This window comes from Conger conger, chromosome 16 (assembly GCF_963514075.1).
Source record: "Conger conger chromosome 16, fConCon1.1, whole genome shotgun sequence".
In the NCBI taxonomy this organism is placed as follows: Eukaryota; Metazoa; Chordata; class Actinopteri; order Anguilliformes; family Congridae; genus Conger; species Conger conger.
Genome location: NC_083775.1, coordinates 9,388,666 through 9,403,880, shown reverse-complemented (window position 1 = coordinate 9,403,880; position 15,215 = coordinate 9,388,666). Strand labels below are relative to the sequence as shown.

The following is a 15,215-nucleotide window of genomic DNA, read 5'->3' as shown; positions in this document are numbered from 1 at the left end:
TGGTAACCATGGCCTGTTTGAGTGGACGTGATGGGCAGTGGGACAGGTCTGCAGCAGAACAACAACATCAGTCTCTCACGCCAAACGCAGCCAACGACCTCGGCCGAATCTGGTGTCTTAAGATCTGAGTGTCCAACATTTCTTGTATTGTGTTGTGTGAATCAGTGAGTGGTTCTCAAAGTGAAGAGTCATTTCGTAACCGCGGTTTCCTGCGATCCGCCAGGTGAAGAAGGAGGAGCCGTCGGGTGACGGATGCAAGGCGGAGCCAATGGAGACGTCCTCGTCGTCCTCGTCCTCGTCGTCGTCAGGGGCGACGGGCGAAGACAGGAAACCGGAGATCAAGACGGAGCCCAAAGGGGAAGAGGAGGGGTCTGGGACGTCCGGCACACACAGCTCCCCAGCCAGCGCTCAGAGCAAGAGGAAAAGTAGGGTGGCCATGTTCTTTACACTGCACTACATTACGCGTCACAGGCAATTAGCAGAGCGACGTACGACAAAGTGCAGGTCAGACACAGGAACAAGTGTGATGAGGACCCTAGAGGACAGTACGGTTCCGAGTCCTTGCGTAACCGTAGAGAGACATTTGGAACCCTTTAAAAATACATCAACTCAGAAACTAGCATGCCTTGGTTGGCAGCTAGAATACCCAGAGTACTATATGTATATCTAACTGTATATATGAGTGCCGTTATAATCTAATAGTTTTACCTGCTCATTACCTCTCTAACTCGTGGCACTGTGTGTGCAGTACATATTTCTGTGATGTGAGCAATATGTATCGTTGTTGCTCTTGAGTGATATGTATTGCCTTAACTCTGTGAGCAGCACGTTTCGCTGTAACTGAATGGTAAGTATCGCTGTATGTCTGATACGAGCGGTTCATATCACTGGAACTACGCGAGCGGTTCGTATTGCTGTAACCGAGCGTTACGTATTGTTGTAACTGTGAGTGGTACTTACCGCTTTATCTCTGAGCGGTACGTATCGTAACTCTTGAGTTGTACTGATCGTTGTTAGTGTGTGGTACATATCCGTAACTCGTGAGTGGTACGTATTGCTGTCACTCTGAGTGGTATGTATCGCTGTAACTCTGTTACATACAGTCCCCTCCAGAAGTATTGGAACAGCAAGGCCAATTCCTTTTGTTTTTGCAATACAGGTGAGCAAAAGTATTGGAACGGAGACTATTTGAGTAAATGAAAGTCACACTTAATATTTGGTAGCTTATCCCTTGCTTGCAATAACTGCATCAAGCCTGTGACCCATTTACATCGCCAAACCGTTGCATTCTTCTTTTGTGATGCTTTTCCAGCCTTTTACTGCAGCCTCAGTTGTTTTTTTGTTTCTGGGGTTTTTCCCTTCAATCTCCCAGGTGGTGAAATGCATGCTCAACTGGGTTAAGGTCTGGTGATTGACTTGGCCAGTCTAAAACCTTCCACTTTTTCTCCCTAATGAAGCCCTTTGTTGTGTTGGCCGTGTGTTTTGGGGTATTGTCTTGCTGCATGATGAAATTCCTCTGAATTGGATTGGACACATTTCTCCGTAAATTGGCAGGCATAATGTTTTTGTAGACTTCTGAATTCATCCTGCTGCTACCGTCATGAGGTACATCATCAATAAAGATTACTGAGCCCACTCCAGAAGCAGCCATGCAAGCCCAAGCCATGACACTTCCTCCCCCGTGCTTCAGTGATGAGCTTGTATGTTTTGGATCATGAGATCCCTTCTTTCTCCATCTTTGGTAGAGGTTGATCTTGTTCTCATCAGTCCATAAAACCTTTGTGGTTCGTCTCTGTATTTCTTTGCAAATAATACAGTCTCACCTCCGATTCTTACGACTGATGAGTTGCTTCTGTCATGAACTGTTTTCCTTGGTCGATCAGCTCGGCGTCTGTTGCTCAGTACTCCAGCCGGGTTTCTTTCTTTTTCAGGACATTGCAAATTGTTGTACAAGTTATCCCCAAAAACCTGAAACCAAGAGTACACATTCAGAACTATTTATCGTTTATCCAATCAATCCCAACAGGATGCATCTGGGCAACAAACCCATGTCAGTTTGCTCACCTAAAAATCGGATTGGTCTGATACAAAAAGGTGTTGCGTTCTTTTAGAAGTAGTTTAACAAATCTAGAGATATAAATACCAGGAAATTAAAAGCTGAAATTCATATGTGTCGTACGTATTTTGACCTCAAGCTCAATTGTCTTCGGTGCGTTGCAAAGACGAAGGAATTGACCTTGCTGTTGCAGCGCTTTTGGAGGGGGTTGTGTGGGGCGACATGGCTCAGGCAGTAAGAGCAGTCGTCTCATTGGCTCAGGCGGTAAGAGCAGTCGTCTCATTGGCTCAGGCGGTAAGAGCAGTCGTCTCATTGGCTCAGGCGGTAAGAGCAGTCGTCTCATTGGCTCAGGCGGTAAGAGCAGTCGTCTCATTGGCTCAGGCGGTAAGAGCAGTCGTCTCATTGGCTCAGGCGGTAAGAGCAGTCGTCTCATTGGCTCAGGCGGTAAGAGCAGTCGTCTCATTGGCTCAGGCGGTAAGAGCAGTCGTCTCATTGGCTCAGGCGGTAAGAGCAGTCGTCTCATTGGCTGAGGCGGTAAGAGCAGTCGTCTCATTGGCTGAGGCACTAAGAGCAGTCGTCTCATTGGCTCAGGCTGTAAGAGCAGTCGTCTGGCAGTCGGAGGGTTGCCGGTTCGATCCCCCCGCCCGGGCTGTGTCGAAGTGTCCCTCAGCAAGACGCCTGACGAGCTGGTCGGCGCCTTGCATGGCGGCCAATCGCCGTCGGTGTGCGAATGGGTCAATGGAGCAGCATCAATTGTACAGCGCTTTGTGATAAAGGCGCTATTTATATAAATGCCAACCATTTTACCATTTGTGTATGAGGATGACGAGTGTGTGGCTGTAACCCTGCGCCCCCGTGTCTCAGTCTTTAAGCCCGAGGAGCTGCGACAGGCCCTCATGCCCACGCTGGAGGCTCTCTACCGGCAGGACCCCGAGTCGCTGCCCTTCCGCCAGCCGGTGGACCCCCAGTTACTGGGAATACCCGTACGTATTCGAACTAGTAACCGAACTAACCTGGTAAGGGACTGCCCTGGCTTCGATTTGCTTCCTTTTTTCTTTTTTCTTTTTTTTTTTTTCTTTTTTTTGTTGAAAGAGAACTCTCCGGTTCTTTTTTTTTTTGTTTCACTTCTTCTTTCTTCACCCTTTTTTCCCCCCCTCCATACTTTTCTTCATTTCACGAGTGAAAGGGGGATGGATGGATGAGTGAATTTAATTGAAGGCGTTTGACTGTCTTTATCTGTGTGTGTGTGTGTGTGTGTGTGTGTGTGGTGTGTGTGTGTGTGTGTGTGTGTGTGTGTGTGTGTGTGTGTGTGTGTGTGTGTGTGTGTGTGTGTGTGAACTAATGTTTTGAGAGATTTTCCTGTGGGAGTGCGCGCGTGTTTGTGTGCGTGTGCGTGTGCGTGTGTGTGCACATGTTTTTGTATTTTTAAGATGTTTGTGTGCGAGTGTTTTAATGAAGGCTGGATCATACAGGTTTCGTCGGAGTAACACAGCTCAACAGACTGAGGATATGTATGTGCGTGTGTGTGCCTGTATGTGTGAGCGCTCACGCTTGCTTCTAAGTCCCTTTCATTTCACTGCAAAAAAACCCCAAAATCTGCTTTTTTATCAAATAAAATAAAGCAATACTACAAACGTCTCTTGCCCCCCCACCCAACCCCTTGGTCCAGTCAGCTCTACTCTAAGCATTGAGGTATTCATCCCTGTTACTGAGGGAGCGCTACGCTATGGAATCCGTTTAAAAGCCTCGCTCACTTGGGTAAAACTAGCGCACTGGGCCCTGCGCTGGCCAGTCTGGTATCTCTTGTTGGTCACAGGCCAGGGAATCCGTTATGCTTGCTCCTCTCAGGCAGAAAGGCCACTGCCTGCCCCTCCTGAGGTCACGGTCGTAAACGGAGCAGAAACGGAAGCTTTCCAGCATCAGCGGAATGTTGACGGCTTCATTGGCGCTGCCCGGCGACCCGGTTGCCCGGCGACGGGAGTATGTCGCTGGCAGAGACGGAGTTTAGAACTCCTCAGCCACCACTAGGTTCCCCAACTGCCTGTTGCAGGTTTAATCGGTGTTTTAATGTCTTACGCCACCCTACATTACAACTGAGTGTTTTACGTGTCTCTCTGATGAAGTAATTAAACCAGGGACCTGGGGGAAGGTGTTATTAAGGGACCATAATATGTACACACTTTATTTTTATCAGTTAGTTGCCATCATAAGTAGCGGTTACAATGCACCTGGGAATGAGTCTGCGTTAAAGCCATTTGACGTTTTTAGCCTATTGCCTTATTTTATTTTATCAAATTTAATCTTTTTCTCTTTTTATTTACCGCAAGCTTTGAAGCTTCCTCTCCTCTCCCCCCCCCCCCCCCCCCCAAGCTTTTAAGCTTTTTAAGTTTTATTTTAGAATTCTAATCTGACATTTTTTTTTTCTTCTTCATTGCAAATGCTTTATTTTATAATGCAAGCTTTCTAGACAGTTCCTGGCCAGTAATTAGTATTGTGTTGAAAATGATTGTGTGTGAGGTCAGCTGTTGGTTCAAGTGTGCCAATTTCAAGTCCAGGACATGAGAGCCAAGTGCTTAAAAGTGAAAGCTGTGCCATTCTACCTCCAATCGGTCACAAGCGGGTTGCTCTTTTCCCTCGGATGAGAACAGACCTGTATTTACGACCCATTGAATTATTTAGTCCAGCACCATGCAGAAATCAAAAACAAACAAAAAAAAATTGAATTTAGGATTACAAACTGTAATGCTCTATAGCAGTTTCTATTCATGATCTGGGGTTGACTTTTTACCCAATGAGGCACAGGGAGACTGAGTTGGTCTGCACTGGTGGGCATCACCTCTCATTGGAAGACCTTGTGCTGTATAGTGCATCTTATGAATTCCCTCCGACGATGGTGGTGGCAGCTTTGTTCCCCAGGTTCTCTCCTGTCCGTTGGTTTGATTTTGGCACACTTGTCCGCAGTGGTCTCGGAATAACCCCCCATTGCCCCAGTGTTGTGACCCCCCCCCCCCTCCCCCACACACTGATGTTCATCCTCCAAATCACACAAATCTCTGAAACGGCTTGGCCTCAGAACAGCACAGTGACTTCCCTGTATGGCATCCCTATCATGTTCTAGTGCACTTGCATTGCTGTGATTTTACGTCATGTTTAAACCCGCCCTCCCTCACCCCCATCCACTTGGCATCCTCTATATCAGGGATAGTCCAATCCGGCCCTCAAATCCAAATCCGGCCCTGGTTTTCCTTCCTCCCTGGGTAATTAGCCGTACAATTAGTGCTACCGATTGGCCAGACTGTCTTCACACCTGACTCCCCAGGTAAAGGGAGGGTGGAAAACCATCAGTCCTCTGCCCTTGAGGACTGTGATTTGAGGAACAGGGCTCTTAAGCGGTCTCTGAGCTGTGCCGGTGCTCCCTGTTGAGAAGCCCAGGGCATTCCCAGTCCTTGCATGGTACACTGTGGCAGTGGGGGGGAGCTCTGCAGTGATTTTTGTCCCAGTGTGTCAATGCCTCCTGCTGCCAGTGTTTCTGCTGTAATTGAGCTGACGCGCTGCCCGGCAAACGCGCGATGTTCTCGAAATGTTGCGGCAAACGCTTAATAACGTTTGACCGAACGTTCCCGGCAACGTCGTGAGAACATTCAGCGTTGGCTGCGTGGGCTTTTAAGGGTTCTGCTTGTGTTTTGCTGTCCATTGCTTGGCCAGTGAATGCTAACAGCAGATACTGCCCGTGTGTGAGTGTGAGCAAAATGATGTCCGCATCATTCTTTCACCTAAACCTTGCACCCCGCCTTACTTTATTTCAGTATTTACGCAGACTAACACAAGCCAAATTTCACATTAAATTTCACATTTTTTTGGAGAGAATATATCATAGTCAAGGCATTTATAGTCATTTATTAAGTGTGAATTGTGTTTTGCTTTCGCACCGCCAGGTTGGTCAGTTGACTGGCCTTGTGGTTTTGGGAGGGTGCAAGGTCATAGAAAGAAAGGATAACTGCCATTTTGCTGTCTGCTCATGACAGTCTCTGCAGCCCTCAACATTCTTCCCTCCCCCTTTTCTCTCCCCCTTTTCTCTCCCCCCTGCTCTGGATCCACCACGGCGACGACCCCATCTTCCACCGTTTCCAATTGGCCCACCCAATCCAACCAATCCTTGCCTGCCGATGTACATTGACTCCGCCCCCCACCTCTCTCCACGCCCAATGGCGTCCCCGAACTCAACATTGACATCTCCCAGGACTACTTTGACATAGTGAAGAACCCCATGGACCTGTCCACTATCAAGCGCAAGCTGGACACGGGGCAGTACCAGGAGCCCTGGCAGTACGTGGACGACATCTGGCTCATGTTCAACAACGCCTGGCTGTACAACCGCAAGACCTCGCGCGTCTACAAGTACTGCTCCAAGCTGGCAGAGGTGTTCGAGCAGGAGATCGACCCCGTCATGCAGGGCCTGGGCTACTGCTGCGGCCGGAAGGTGAGGCGAGACTGTCTGTCTGTCTGTCTGTCTGACTGTATGAGTGCAGCACGGTCAGTGCTGTAGGAGTGCAGTAGGGTCAGTGCTGTAGGGGTGTAGGAGGGTCAGTGCTGTATGAGTGCAGCAGGGTCAGTGCTGTAGGGGTGTAGCAGGGTCAGTGCTGTATGAGTGCAGCAGGGTCAGTGCTGTGTGAGTGTAGGAGGGTCAGTGCTGTATGAGTGCAGCAGGGTCAGTGCTGTGTGAGTGTAGGAGGGTCAGTGCTGTGTGAGTGCAGCAGGGTCAGTGCTGTAGGAGTGCAGCAGGGTCAGTGCTGTGTGAGTGCAGCAGGGTCAGTGCTGTAGGAGTGCAGCAGGGTCAGTGCTGTATGAGTGTAGCAGGGTCAGTGCTGTAGAGGTGTAGTCAGTTCTGTATATGTTGCTGTAGCAGGGTCAGTGCTGTAGAGGTGTAGTCAGTTCTGTATATGTTGCTGTAGCAGGGTCAGTGCTGTGAGTACAGCAGGGTCAGTGCTGTGTGAGTGTTGCAGGGTCAGTGCTGTATGAGTGCAGCAGGGTCAGTGCTGTGTGAGTGTAGGAGGGTCAGTGCTGTATGAGTGCAGCAGGGTCAGTGCTGTGTGAGTGTAGGAGGGTCAGTGCTGTGTGAGTGTAGCAGAGTCAGTGCTGTGTGAGTGCAGCAGGGTCAGTGCTGTAGGAGTGCAGCAGGGTCAGTGCTGTAGGGGTGTAGCAGGGTCAGTGCTGTATGAGTGCAGCAGGGTCAGTGCTGTAGGAGTGCAGCAGGGTCAGTGCTGTAGGGGTGTAGCAGGGTCAGTGCTGTATGAGTGTAGTAGGGTCAGTGCTGTAGGGGTGTAGCAGGGTCAGTGCTGTGTGAGTGTAGCAGGGTCAGTGCTGTAGAGGTGTAGTCAGTTCTGTATATGTTGCTGTAGCAGGGTCAGTGCTGTGAGTACAGCAGGGTCAGTGCTGTGTGAGTGTTGCAGGGTCAGTGCTGTATGAGTGTAGTAGGGTCAGTGCTGTAGGGGTGTAGCAGGGTCAGTGCTGTGTGAGTGTAGCAGGGTCAGTGCTGTAGAGGTGTAGTCAGTTCTGTATTTGTTGCTGTAGCAGGTCACTTGCCGTCCCCTCCCAGCTGCTTGCCGTGCTCCTTTGAGCAGATGATGATTAACCCCTGGACCCTCTCCTTCCTCTTGTCTCTTTCTGTCCATCCCTCGCCATCCCTCCATCCTGCAGCTGGAGTTCTCTCCTCAGACGCTGTGCTGCTACGGAAAGCAGCTTTGCACCATCCCCCGCGACGCTGCTTATTTCAGCTACCAGAACAGGTGAGTAATCACACTCACTCACACACACACTCACACACACACACACACACACACACACACACACACACACACACACACGCGCACACACGAACACAGAGTCCTCTCTCACACGTGTGCACACATAGACGTGCCACACGTGCCCACAAACGCACTCTCTCACTCACTCTCTCACATGTACGCATCTCTCACGTGTACACACCTCGCACACGCCCGACACACACGCACCCACGCACGCACACACTCCCCTCACGCAGTGTGACGCTATGACTGGCAGACCTTCCGTCGTTGAACTCGGGTTGAACTCAAACACTGCGGTTTTCCCCTAAGCGGCAGCCGGGGAGCTGGCTTGCCTCAGCGCTGGTTTAACTGCACATTCATACAGCCGGACATTTCCTGCAGTGCTGCAGGCCGGAGGCCTCTGCTTCATGGGGACCGCGTCAGTGCCTCACCAGGCAGCCACCTGCTACACTCTCTACAGCACTGACCCCCTTTTCACACCTGCGTTCACCTCTGTGGCCCTCAGCCCAGGGCTTAACCTACGCTGAAGATGGACCTGTTAACAGCTGACCGGTTTCCCCACCCCTGGTAGTATCCAACAACCTGCTGGGGCATATACCTTCCCCTATACCGTCTCCCTGTCAGAGGCATTGACACTGCACTCACTGATACCAACACTGCGCACCCGAATCTCCTCTAACACCCTGCTGCTAATCGCTCCTGAGAATCTCTTGTCTTTTATCAGCTGACTGTCTGGCTTTAGCTATGAATGCTTACCCTGCCCCCTTACCCTGTTTCCATCTTATTGTCGCTGTTTAGAAAACCATGGCATTTCTAAAGGTGGTCCCTTGCATTAAAAAAATAAAAATAAATAAAAAAATAAAGATTTTTTAGGAAAGCAAGTGATGACATTGGCAATTTGTGAGCTGCGGGCCTGGAATAGAGATGAATGATAATATTAGTTAATGTTAAGCCATGAATTGGTTGTGCCAGTCTTGAGGAATACGAGTTGTTGTAGAGCGGGGTACGTGTCTCATAAGTTGTGTGTAATTCGCACATTGCCGTGGTGCATGTACACACTCGCGACAACTGCATAGTGATACGTAGAAATGGCGCCGCGTAGCTGAAAAACCAGACTCGTTTTACCAGCGGGAACCGTCATTTCTGTCGCCGTTTCGCTGCAGTTCTGCACTTAGCCGCGTTGCTAACGGCGGGCCTCGCCCTGCAGTGGGCATGGCCGTCTCGGAGCAAGCGCTTCTCAGCGCGCTTTGTGTACATCCGGAGATTATGGTGGAAAAACCTTATTTTTTTAAAAATTGTTTATTCGTGTTTCGGTGGCCACAGTATCAGGCCGCTGCGTTGCTCTTGTTTCGACTAAAGTGAGCGAGTGGGCGTAGGAACCCCCCCCTGTGAGCTTTCGACTAGACAGAACGGTGCGGCCGCCAAGATTTTTCGGCTTCCATCGAGGATGGTCCTCGCCTCGGCTCTCAATCTAGCGTCTGACGTGCCATATGGGTAGATTAACTGGGACCACCTTTAAAATGGACGTAGGAGATTATGGAACCCTGTTACGCCTGTATTTGTTTGTTTTCTTCATTTGCTCATTTTTATTTCTTTCTTTATTTAAATTTGCCCCCCGCCCCCGCCCATCCAGTTAATTCTCCTGTTGCCATCCTAGCTGTGATGTTGTTTTTGGTCAGTGACTCTGGAAGCTAATGTGTGCTTTGCCTCGGCTTTCTGCTTTGTGTTTATCCTGGATGTTGTCGTGTCTCCCCAACCCGTTTCCCCTCCTCACCGTCCGTCCGTCCCCCTTGTCCTCGTCTCGTCTGTAACGTTTTTATTTTTCACACTTTTTTAATACTCATTTACCCTCCCATCGCCTTCTTCTCCCTTTCTCTCCCTCCTCTTTTAACGCTTGTGATGTCTGCATTGGCCTGCTTTGCCGTGACCAATCATCCACTCCGAAAATATCACACACAAAACCCCAAAAATATCCTGCATCATGATTGGCTGCCCTGACGACGACCCCGCCCTCTGCTCCACCTGTGTGCCTGCCCCCCTTGGCCTGCCCTGCCCTGATTGGTGGCTGCTTCTTCCTGCCCTCACTGTGATTGGCTGTGCTGTGGGGAACGGTGTAGTTCACCAAAATATGGGCTTCTTGCTGACAGGTACCACTTCTGTGAGAAGTGTTTCAACGAAATCCAGGGCGAGAGCGTGTCCCTGGGAGATGACCCCTCCCAGCCTCAGACGTGAGTACTCTGCACCCCCCCCCACCTCCCACCTCCCCTTACATGTTAGTCTATGTGTTTACCATGTTTAAGGTTTAATGTCTCTTGCGTTTGCCGATGCTGGTGTATGTACTGAAAGATGTCTTCTCCGAGCCATGTCTCTATATTTCCCTCTGCTTCTCTTCTCCCTGGCTCCTCAGGTCTCACCTTTTCAGTTATAGTTCAGTTATGATTTGTAAATCTTTTAACGGTAACGGTCTCCTTCTCTCCTCCTCTTGGATTTCTTAATTTAACTTTTTCTTCTAACCTTTCCTCTGTTTCTTACTGCAGGACTGCAGTTTTTACTGTGTCTGTGTGTGTCTGTCTGTGTGTGTGTATGTGTTCTCCTGTTGGTAGTTAGCTCATTTCAAATGTGCTGTTCTGCGCACCCGGCTAATAAAACGTACCGAAATTTTCGCTGAAGAAGAGCAGCAGCTTTGAGGCGTATGTTACTCTTGCTTAGCTGTTGCTGTGGCCACTGGCCTCCATGTCTGATGGGCTGTTTGCGCCGGGCTTCTGTCTCTCGTTCCAGGTCCATCAGCAAAGACCAGTTTGAAAGGAAGAAGAACGACACACTGGACCCTGAATTGTATGTGACTCTTTATTTTCTTTGCCCGCCCCCCGACAATCAATTTATGTATTATTTTTGGATGAAGTATGAAGCTTTTTGGTGTTAATGGGGTGTACGCGCTATTGTAATGGGTTATTTACATTTTATTTTATGTCCATTTGTCTTTTGTTGTAGTTTTGGTGTGTTCAGCAGTGAAACCATGCAGTCTCAGGCGCTGCTTAAATAAGAACATTAGGATGGTATTGGTTTGTGTTTTAGGGTTCCTGTATTCTGGAAGCCCTGAGTGACGTTTACACTCAGTGACCACTTTATTAGGTAGACCGGTACGCCAGTTTAATGCAAATATATAATCGGCCAATCATGTGGCGGCAACTAAATGGTTAGAAGCATGCAGGAAGTGGTCAAGAGGTTCAACCGTTTTTCCGGCTAAATGTCAGAATAGGGAAGAAATGTAATCTAAGTTACTTTGACCAAGGAATGATTGTTGGTGCTAGACAGGGTGGTTTGATCTCAGAAATTGCTCATCTCTGTGGATTTTCTCGCCCAACAGTCTCTAGAGACTGCTGTGAGGGAAAAAAAAACAAAAAAAAAAACATCCAGTGAGCAGCAGTTCTGTGGGCAAAAACGTGTTGTTAATGAGAGAGGTCAGAGGAGGAGGGCCAGACTGGTCAAAGCTGACAGGGAGGTGACTGTAAAGCAAATAACCACACATTACAACAGTGGTATGCAGGAGAGCATCTCTGAACACACAATGTGTCAAACCTCTTAAGTGAATAGGCTACAGCAGCAGAAGACCAATAAGTATAAAAAAAAAAAAAAAACAACTAATAAAGTGCTGACTGAGTGCATATCCATCTGTTGACTGTCTGTGTCTTCTCTCTGCAGACTTGTGGAATGTATCGACTGCGGTCGTAAAATGCATCAGATCTGTGTCCTTCACAACGACACAATATGGCCGTCAGGGTGAGGTTTTGTTTTTTTTTTTTTTTTTTTTTCTCAACACATTTTTTTTCTCCCAAGACTTTTGGGGTTTTCTCTCCTGTTCTCCCGCTTCTTTTTTTTACGTCCCTCTGCGGGACCTGTGCCACTGTGACTAGTTTTTAACCCCCTCTCTCTTCCCCCCCCCCCCCCCCCCGCCCCCCCTTCCTCTCCTGACGTCTGCTTCACAGCTTTGTGTGTGACAGCTGCCTGAAGAAGTCCAATAAGACCCGAAAAGAGAACAAGTATGCTGCCAAAAGTAAGTGGAGTAAGTGAAAACCAGGGGGGCCGCTCATCTACCATCATCTCTCATGGGGTTCTGTGTGTCCGTCTACCCCCCCCCACCCCCACCCCCACCCACACCCCTCTTCACTTTACTTTCTCTTGATTTATTAATACATTTTTTGTTTTTTTTAACAGGTGTGCCGTGACTAACGTGCGCATGGACACACACACACACACACACACACGCACACACACACACACGCACACACGGTAATCCACAGCAATTACCTGCTTGGGGATTTTCAGTATATGCATACACAAGGATTTGAAATTTGATTTCAGTCAGTAAACATTTGCTTTTTTTCTTTTTATACTTCTTATTCTTTGACTTTAGTAGCCGTTTTTTTTAGTAATGGGGTGTAAACGCCCCACCCCCCTTTCCAGAAGACACGTTACCTCACTAGATACTGTTCAAAAGCTGGAGGGTTTCGCTTTTCTTTCAAATTTTTCCCCTCTACCAGACCTCCCCCATACATCCCCCCCCCCCTCCCCCCCCTCCAATGATACAGTCATATTAATGAACTACATGTAACAAATTATCTTTTCATTTCAGACGCCCGTCTTGAGAAAGAACCGGGTGCACAGAGCTGGCACACGCCGGGTCTACAGCTGAACAGTGTTTGTTAAAGAGAGAATTCGGTTTTTCACGCTCGGGGCTAATTTATGGAGGGATTTTTTGGGGGATCTTATTTTGTATGTAGGAATGTGGCCGTGGCTTAGGGCGGAGGCCCGTCGCTCCGCTGCGCTCCGTCCTGGAGCGTCTTCGTAACGTTTCCTCCGCCAGCTCAGATGGTTGGCGTTTCGTTCACTGGGTCTTTCTTCCAGAGCGAGGTGGGCGGGCGGGGGTTTGGGAGCAAGGAGCGGTTCGAGAATTTTTTTTTTTTTTTGTCGGGTTGAAAGTTTTGTTCGATAACATGAAGAACCACCATATACCCTGGAGCATGCAAAACTTGGGCTGATAAACAAGCATGGTGATGAGGTCCCTCCCTGGTCCTGCCCCATTCCCTTACTCCAAGCTTGAATTCTGACCAGCTATCCCCTCCACCCAACCCCCAACCCCCAACCCCCCGCTCCGTTAGAGGTGGTGAACAGAATACAGCAGCAGGTAGGATGGTGAGGTGGTGAACCTAACATTGATGGTGAAGACAGACTTTTTTTCTCTCGCACAATGAAGCCCATCATCCTCTGCAAATAACTGTCAGCGTGAGCTTGCCTGCAGTACCGCTGTTTTATATGAAGTCAGAGACAGAATTTGTATTTTTTTTCTGTTTGTTAATTCAGTTTTTCTTCATTTCTTGGGTCAGACGGCATGGAGGTTCATGCGCTGAACGTGGAATGGATCGATGCGGTTTTCAGGGGGAGGGCTCATGGGTCTTGGAATAACATTTTTGTGGTTAGGTTGGGACATTGTGTTCACCTCATAAGGACCAGTGTTTCTTGGATGATTGTGTTTATTTGCACCCCTGCCTTGTGCATGACAGAGACTTTAGCTCTGACCACGTGGCCCCCCTTCATGTTTAACCGGATTTTTTCATTTCTCCTTTTCCTTCCATCTTTCTCTTTCCATTCTCTCTTGCCTTCCTCCCTTTGTCCTCATCTTCCCTCCCTCCTCATCCTCCTCCTCCTCCTCCATTCCTCGGTTCTCTCCTCTTTCACAGGGCTACCCCAGACCAAACTGGGGAGTTTCCTGGAAACGCGAGTGAACGAGTTCCTCAGGAGGCAGAACCACCCGGAATCCGGTGACGTCACCATCCGCGTGGTCCACGTCTCCGACAAGGTGGTGGAGGTGAAACCGGGCATGAAGGCCAGGTGAGGGTCACCTGAACATGGAGGGGATGGAGGAGATGTTGGGGCGGTGCTGGGGGAGATAGAGTGTGGCGAGAAGCCAGGTGAGGGTCACCTGAACATGGAGGAGATGGTGGGATGGTGGGGCGGTGCTGGGGGGGGGGGGAGTTAGAGTGTGGCATGAGACCGCAGGTTGAGCTGAAGGAAATGCTACAGGGGTGCACTTATGCGAGAGGATGTTCGACGGTTGGGGTGGAAAAGACACATTTTCTCTTGTGTGACATTCAGGTGACAAGAGGCAGCCTATGGCCCTAGTGGCTAAGGTGCTTGGCTGGGACCTGGAAGGTTGGTGTTCCAAGCCCGAGTGTAGCCACAGTAAGGCCAGTGCAGCTGTTGGGCCTCTTAACACCACATTGCTCCAGAGGGTTATTGGCCCCTGCTTAGTCTAATCCAACTGTAAGTCGCTTTGGATAAAAAATATCAGCTAAATCACTGTAATGATGGAATCATGACCATACCGATTGTGGTGCTGGTGATTCAAGATGCAGAAAACAAAGGTGGGGGATTTGAGTGAGTGTGAAAAGGATAAATGTAATGCATATTTCTCCACCCAATCTGCTTGAGAAAAGGAATGGGAGGCCAAGGATGTCCCAAACAAACATCTGGTGTGTCAGACCCCACTCAACAGGTCCCTGGCACCAACCATTCAAGGAGACAGTGGACAACCCTCAATAGATTCAGGACTGGTCATGGCCCCTGCTTGGCCACCCTTCACAGGTGGGGCAGCAGCCCATGCCCGCTGTGTGCTTGTGGAGAGGAGCCAACAACGGAACACATAATTGAAGCCTGCCCTCTCCAAAGAGTAAAAGGAGGATTAGTCATCCTCCGAACAGCAGACCAGGAGGCAACTGCTTGGCTCGAGGACTTTGCATTCGCTAAATAAATAAATTTATCTTGATAACACATTTAATCTGACGACCGTTTCCTGAAACCGTTGAAATGATGGCTGGTGGATCATGGGTGTTTCCTGTATAGGGTGGCCTGTAGCGTAGTGGTTAAGGTACATGACTGGGACATGCAAGGTCGGTGGTTGGATCCCCGGTGTAGCCACAATAAAATCCGCACAGCCGTTGGGCCCTTGGGCAAGGTCCTTAGCCCTGCATTGCTCCAGGGGAGGATCGTCTCCTGCTTATCCAGAGCAATGTACGGTTGATTAGACTAAGAGTGTCTGCCAAATGCCAATAATTTAATGTAATGTCTGCTGTCCCTGCAGGTTTGTGGACAGTGGAGAGATGGCGGAGTCCTTCCCTTACCGGACGAAGGCGCTGTTTGCGTTCGAGGACATCGACGGCGCCGACGTCTGCTTCTTCGGCATGCACGTGCAGGAGTACGGCTCGGACTGCCCGCCGCCCAATCAGAGGTCAGGAAGCCCCCCTGCCTGCTTGCCACCCCTGCGCCCCACCTAACAGGCTGGCACTCTCCCGGCCTGT

At 49.4% G+C, this 15,215-nt stretch overlaps 1 protein-coding gene across 6 annotated transcripts in view; it reads left to right on the top strand.

The window, feature by feature from the left end:
* ep300b (E1A binding protein p300 b) overlaps positions 1–15,215 on the top strand; it is a 46,509-nt gene that overhangs the window by 22,550 nt on the left and 8,744 nt on the right. For 4 of the 6 annotated variants that reach the window (XM_061224960.1, XM_061224959.1, XM_061224961.1 and 1 more), the window contains 10 exons: positions 224–425; positions 2,921–3,039; positions 6,297–6,536; positions 7,754–7,842; positions 10,008–10,088; positions 10,639–10,695; positions 11,563–11,640; positions 11,847–11,923; positions 13,599–13,749; positions 14,999–15,145. In XM_061224960.1, the coding sequence (XP_061080944.1) occupies positions 224–425; positions 2,921–3,039; positions 6,297–6,536; positions 7,754–7,842; positions 10,008–10,088; positions 10,639–10,695; positions 11,563–11,640; positions 11,847–11,923; positions 13,599–13,749; positions 14,999–15,145 (1,241 nt within the window). The remainder of the gene's footprint in view (positions 1–223; positions 426–2,920; positions 3,040–6,296; positions 6,537–7,753; positions 7,843–10,007; positions 10,089–10,638; positions 10,696–11,562; positions 11,641–11,846; positions 11,924–13,598; positions 13,750–14,998; positions 15,146–15,215) is intronic. The other 2 variants (XM_061224963.1, XM_061224962.1) reach the window with 1 other exon arrangement.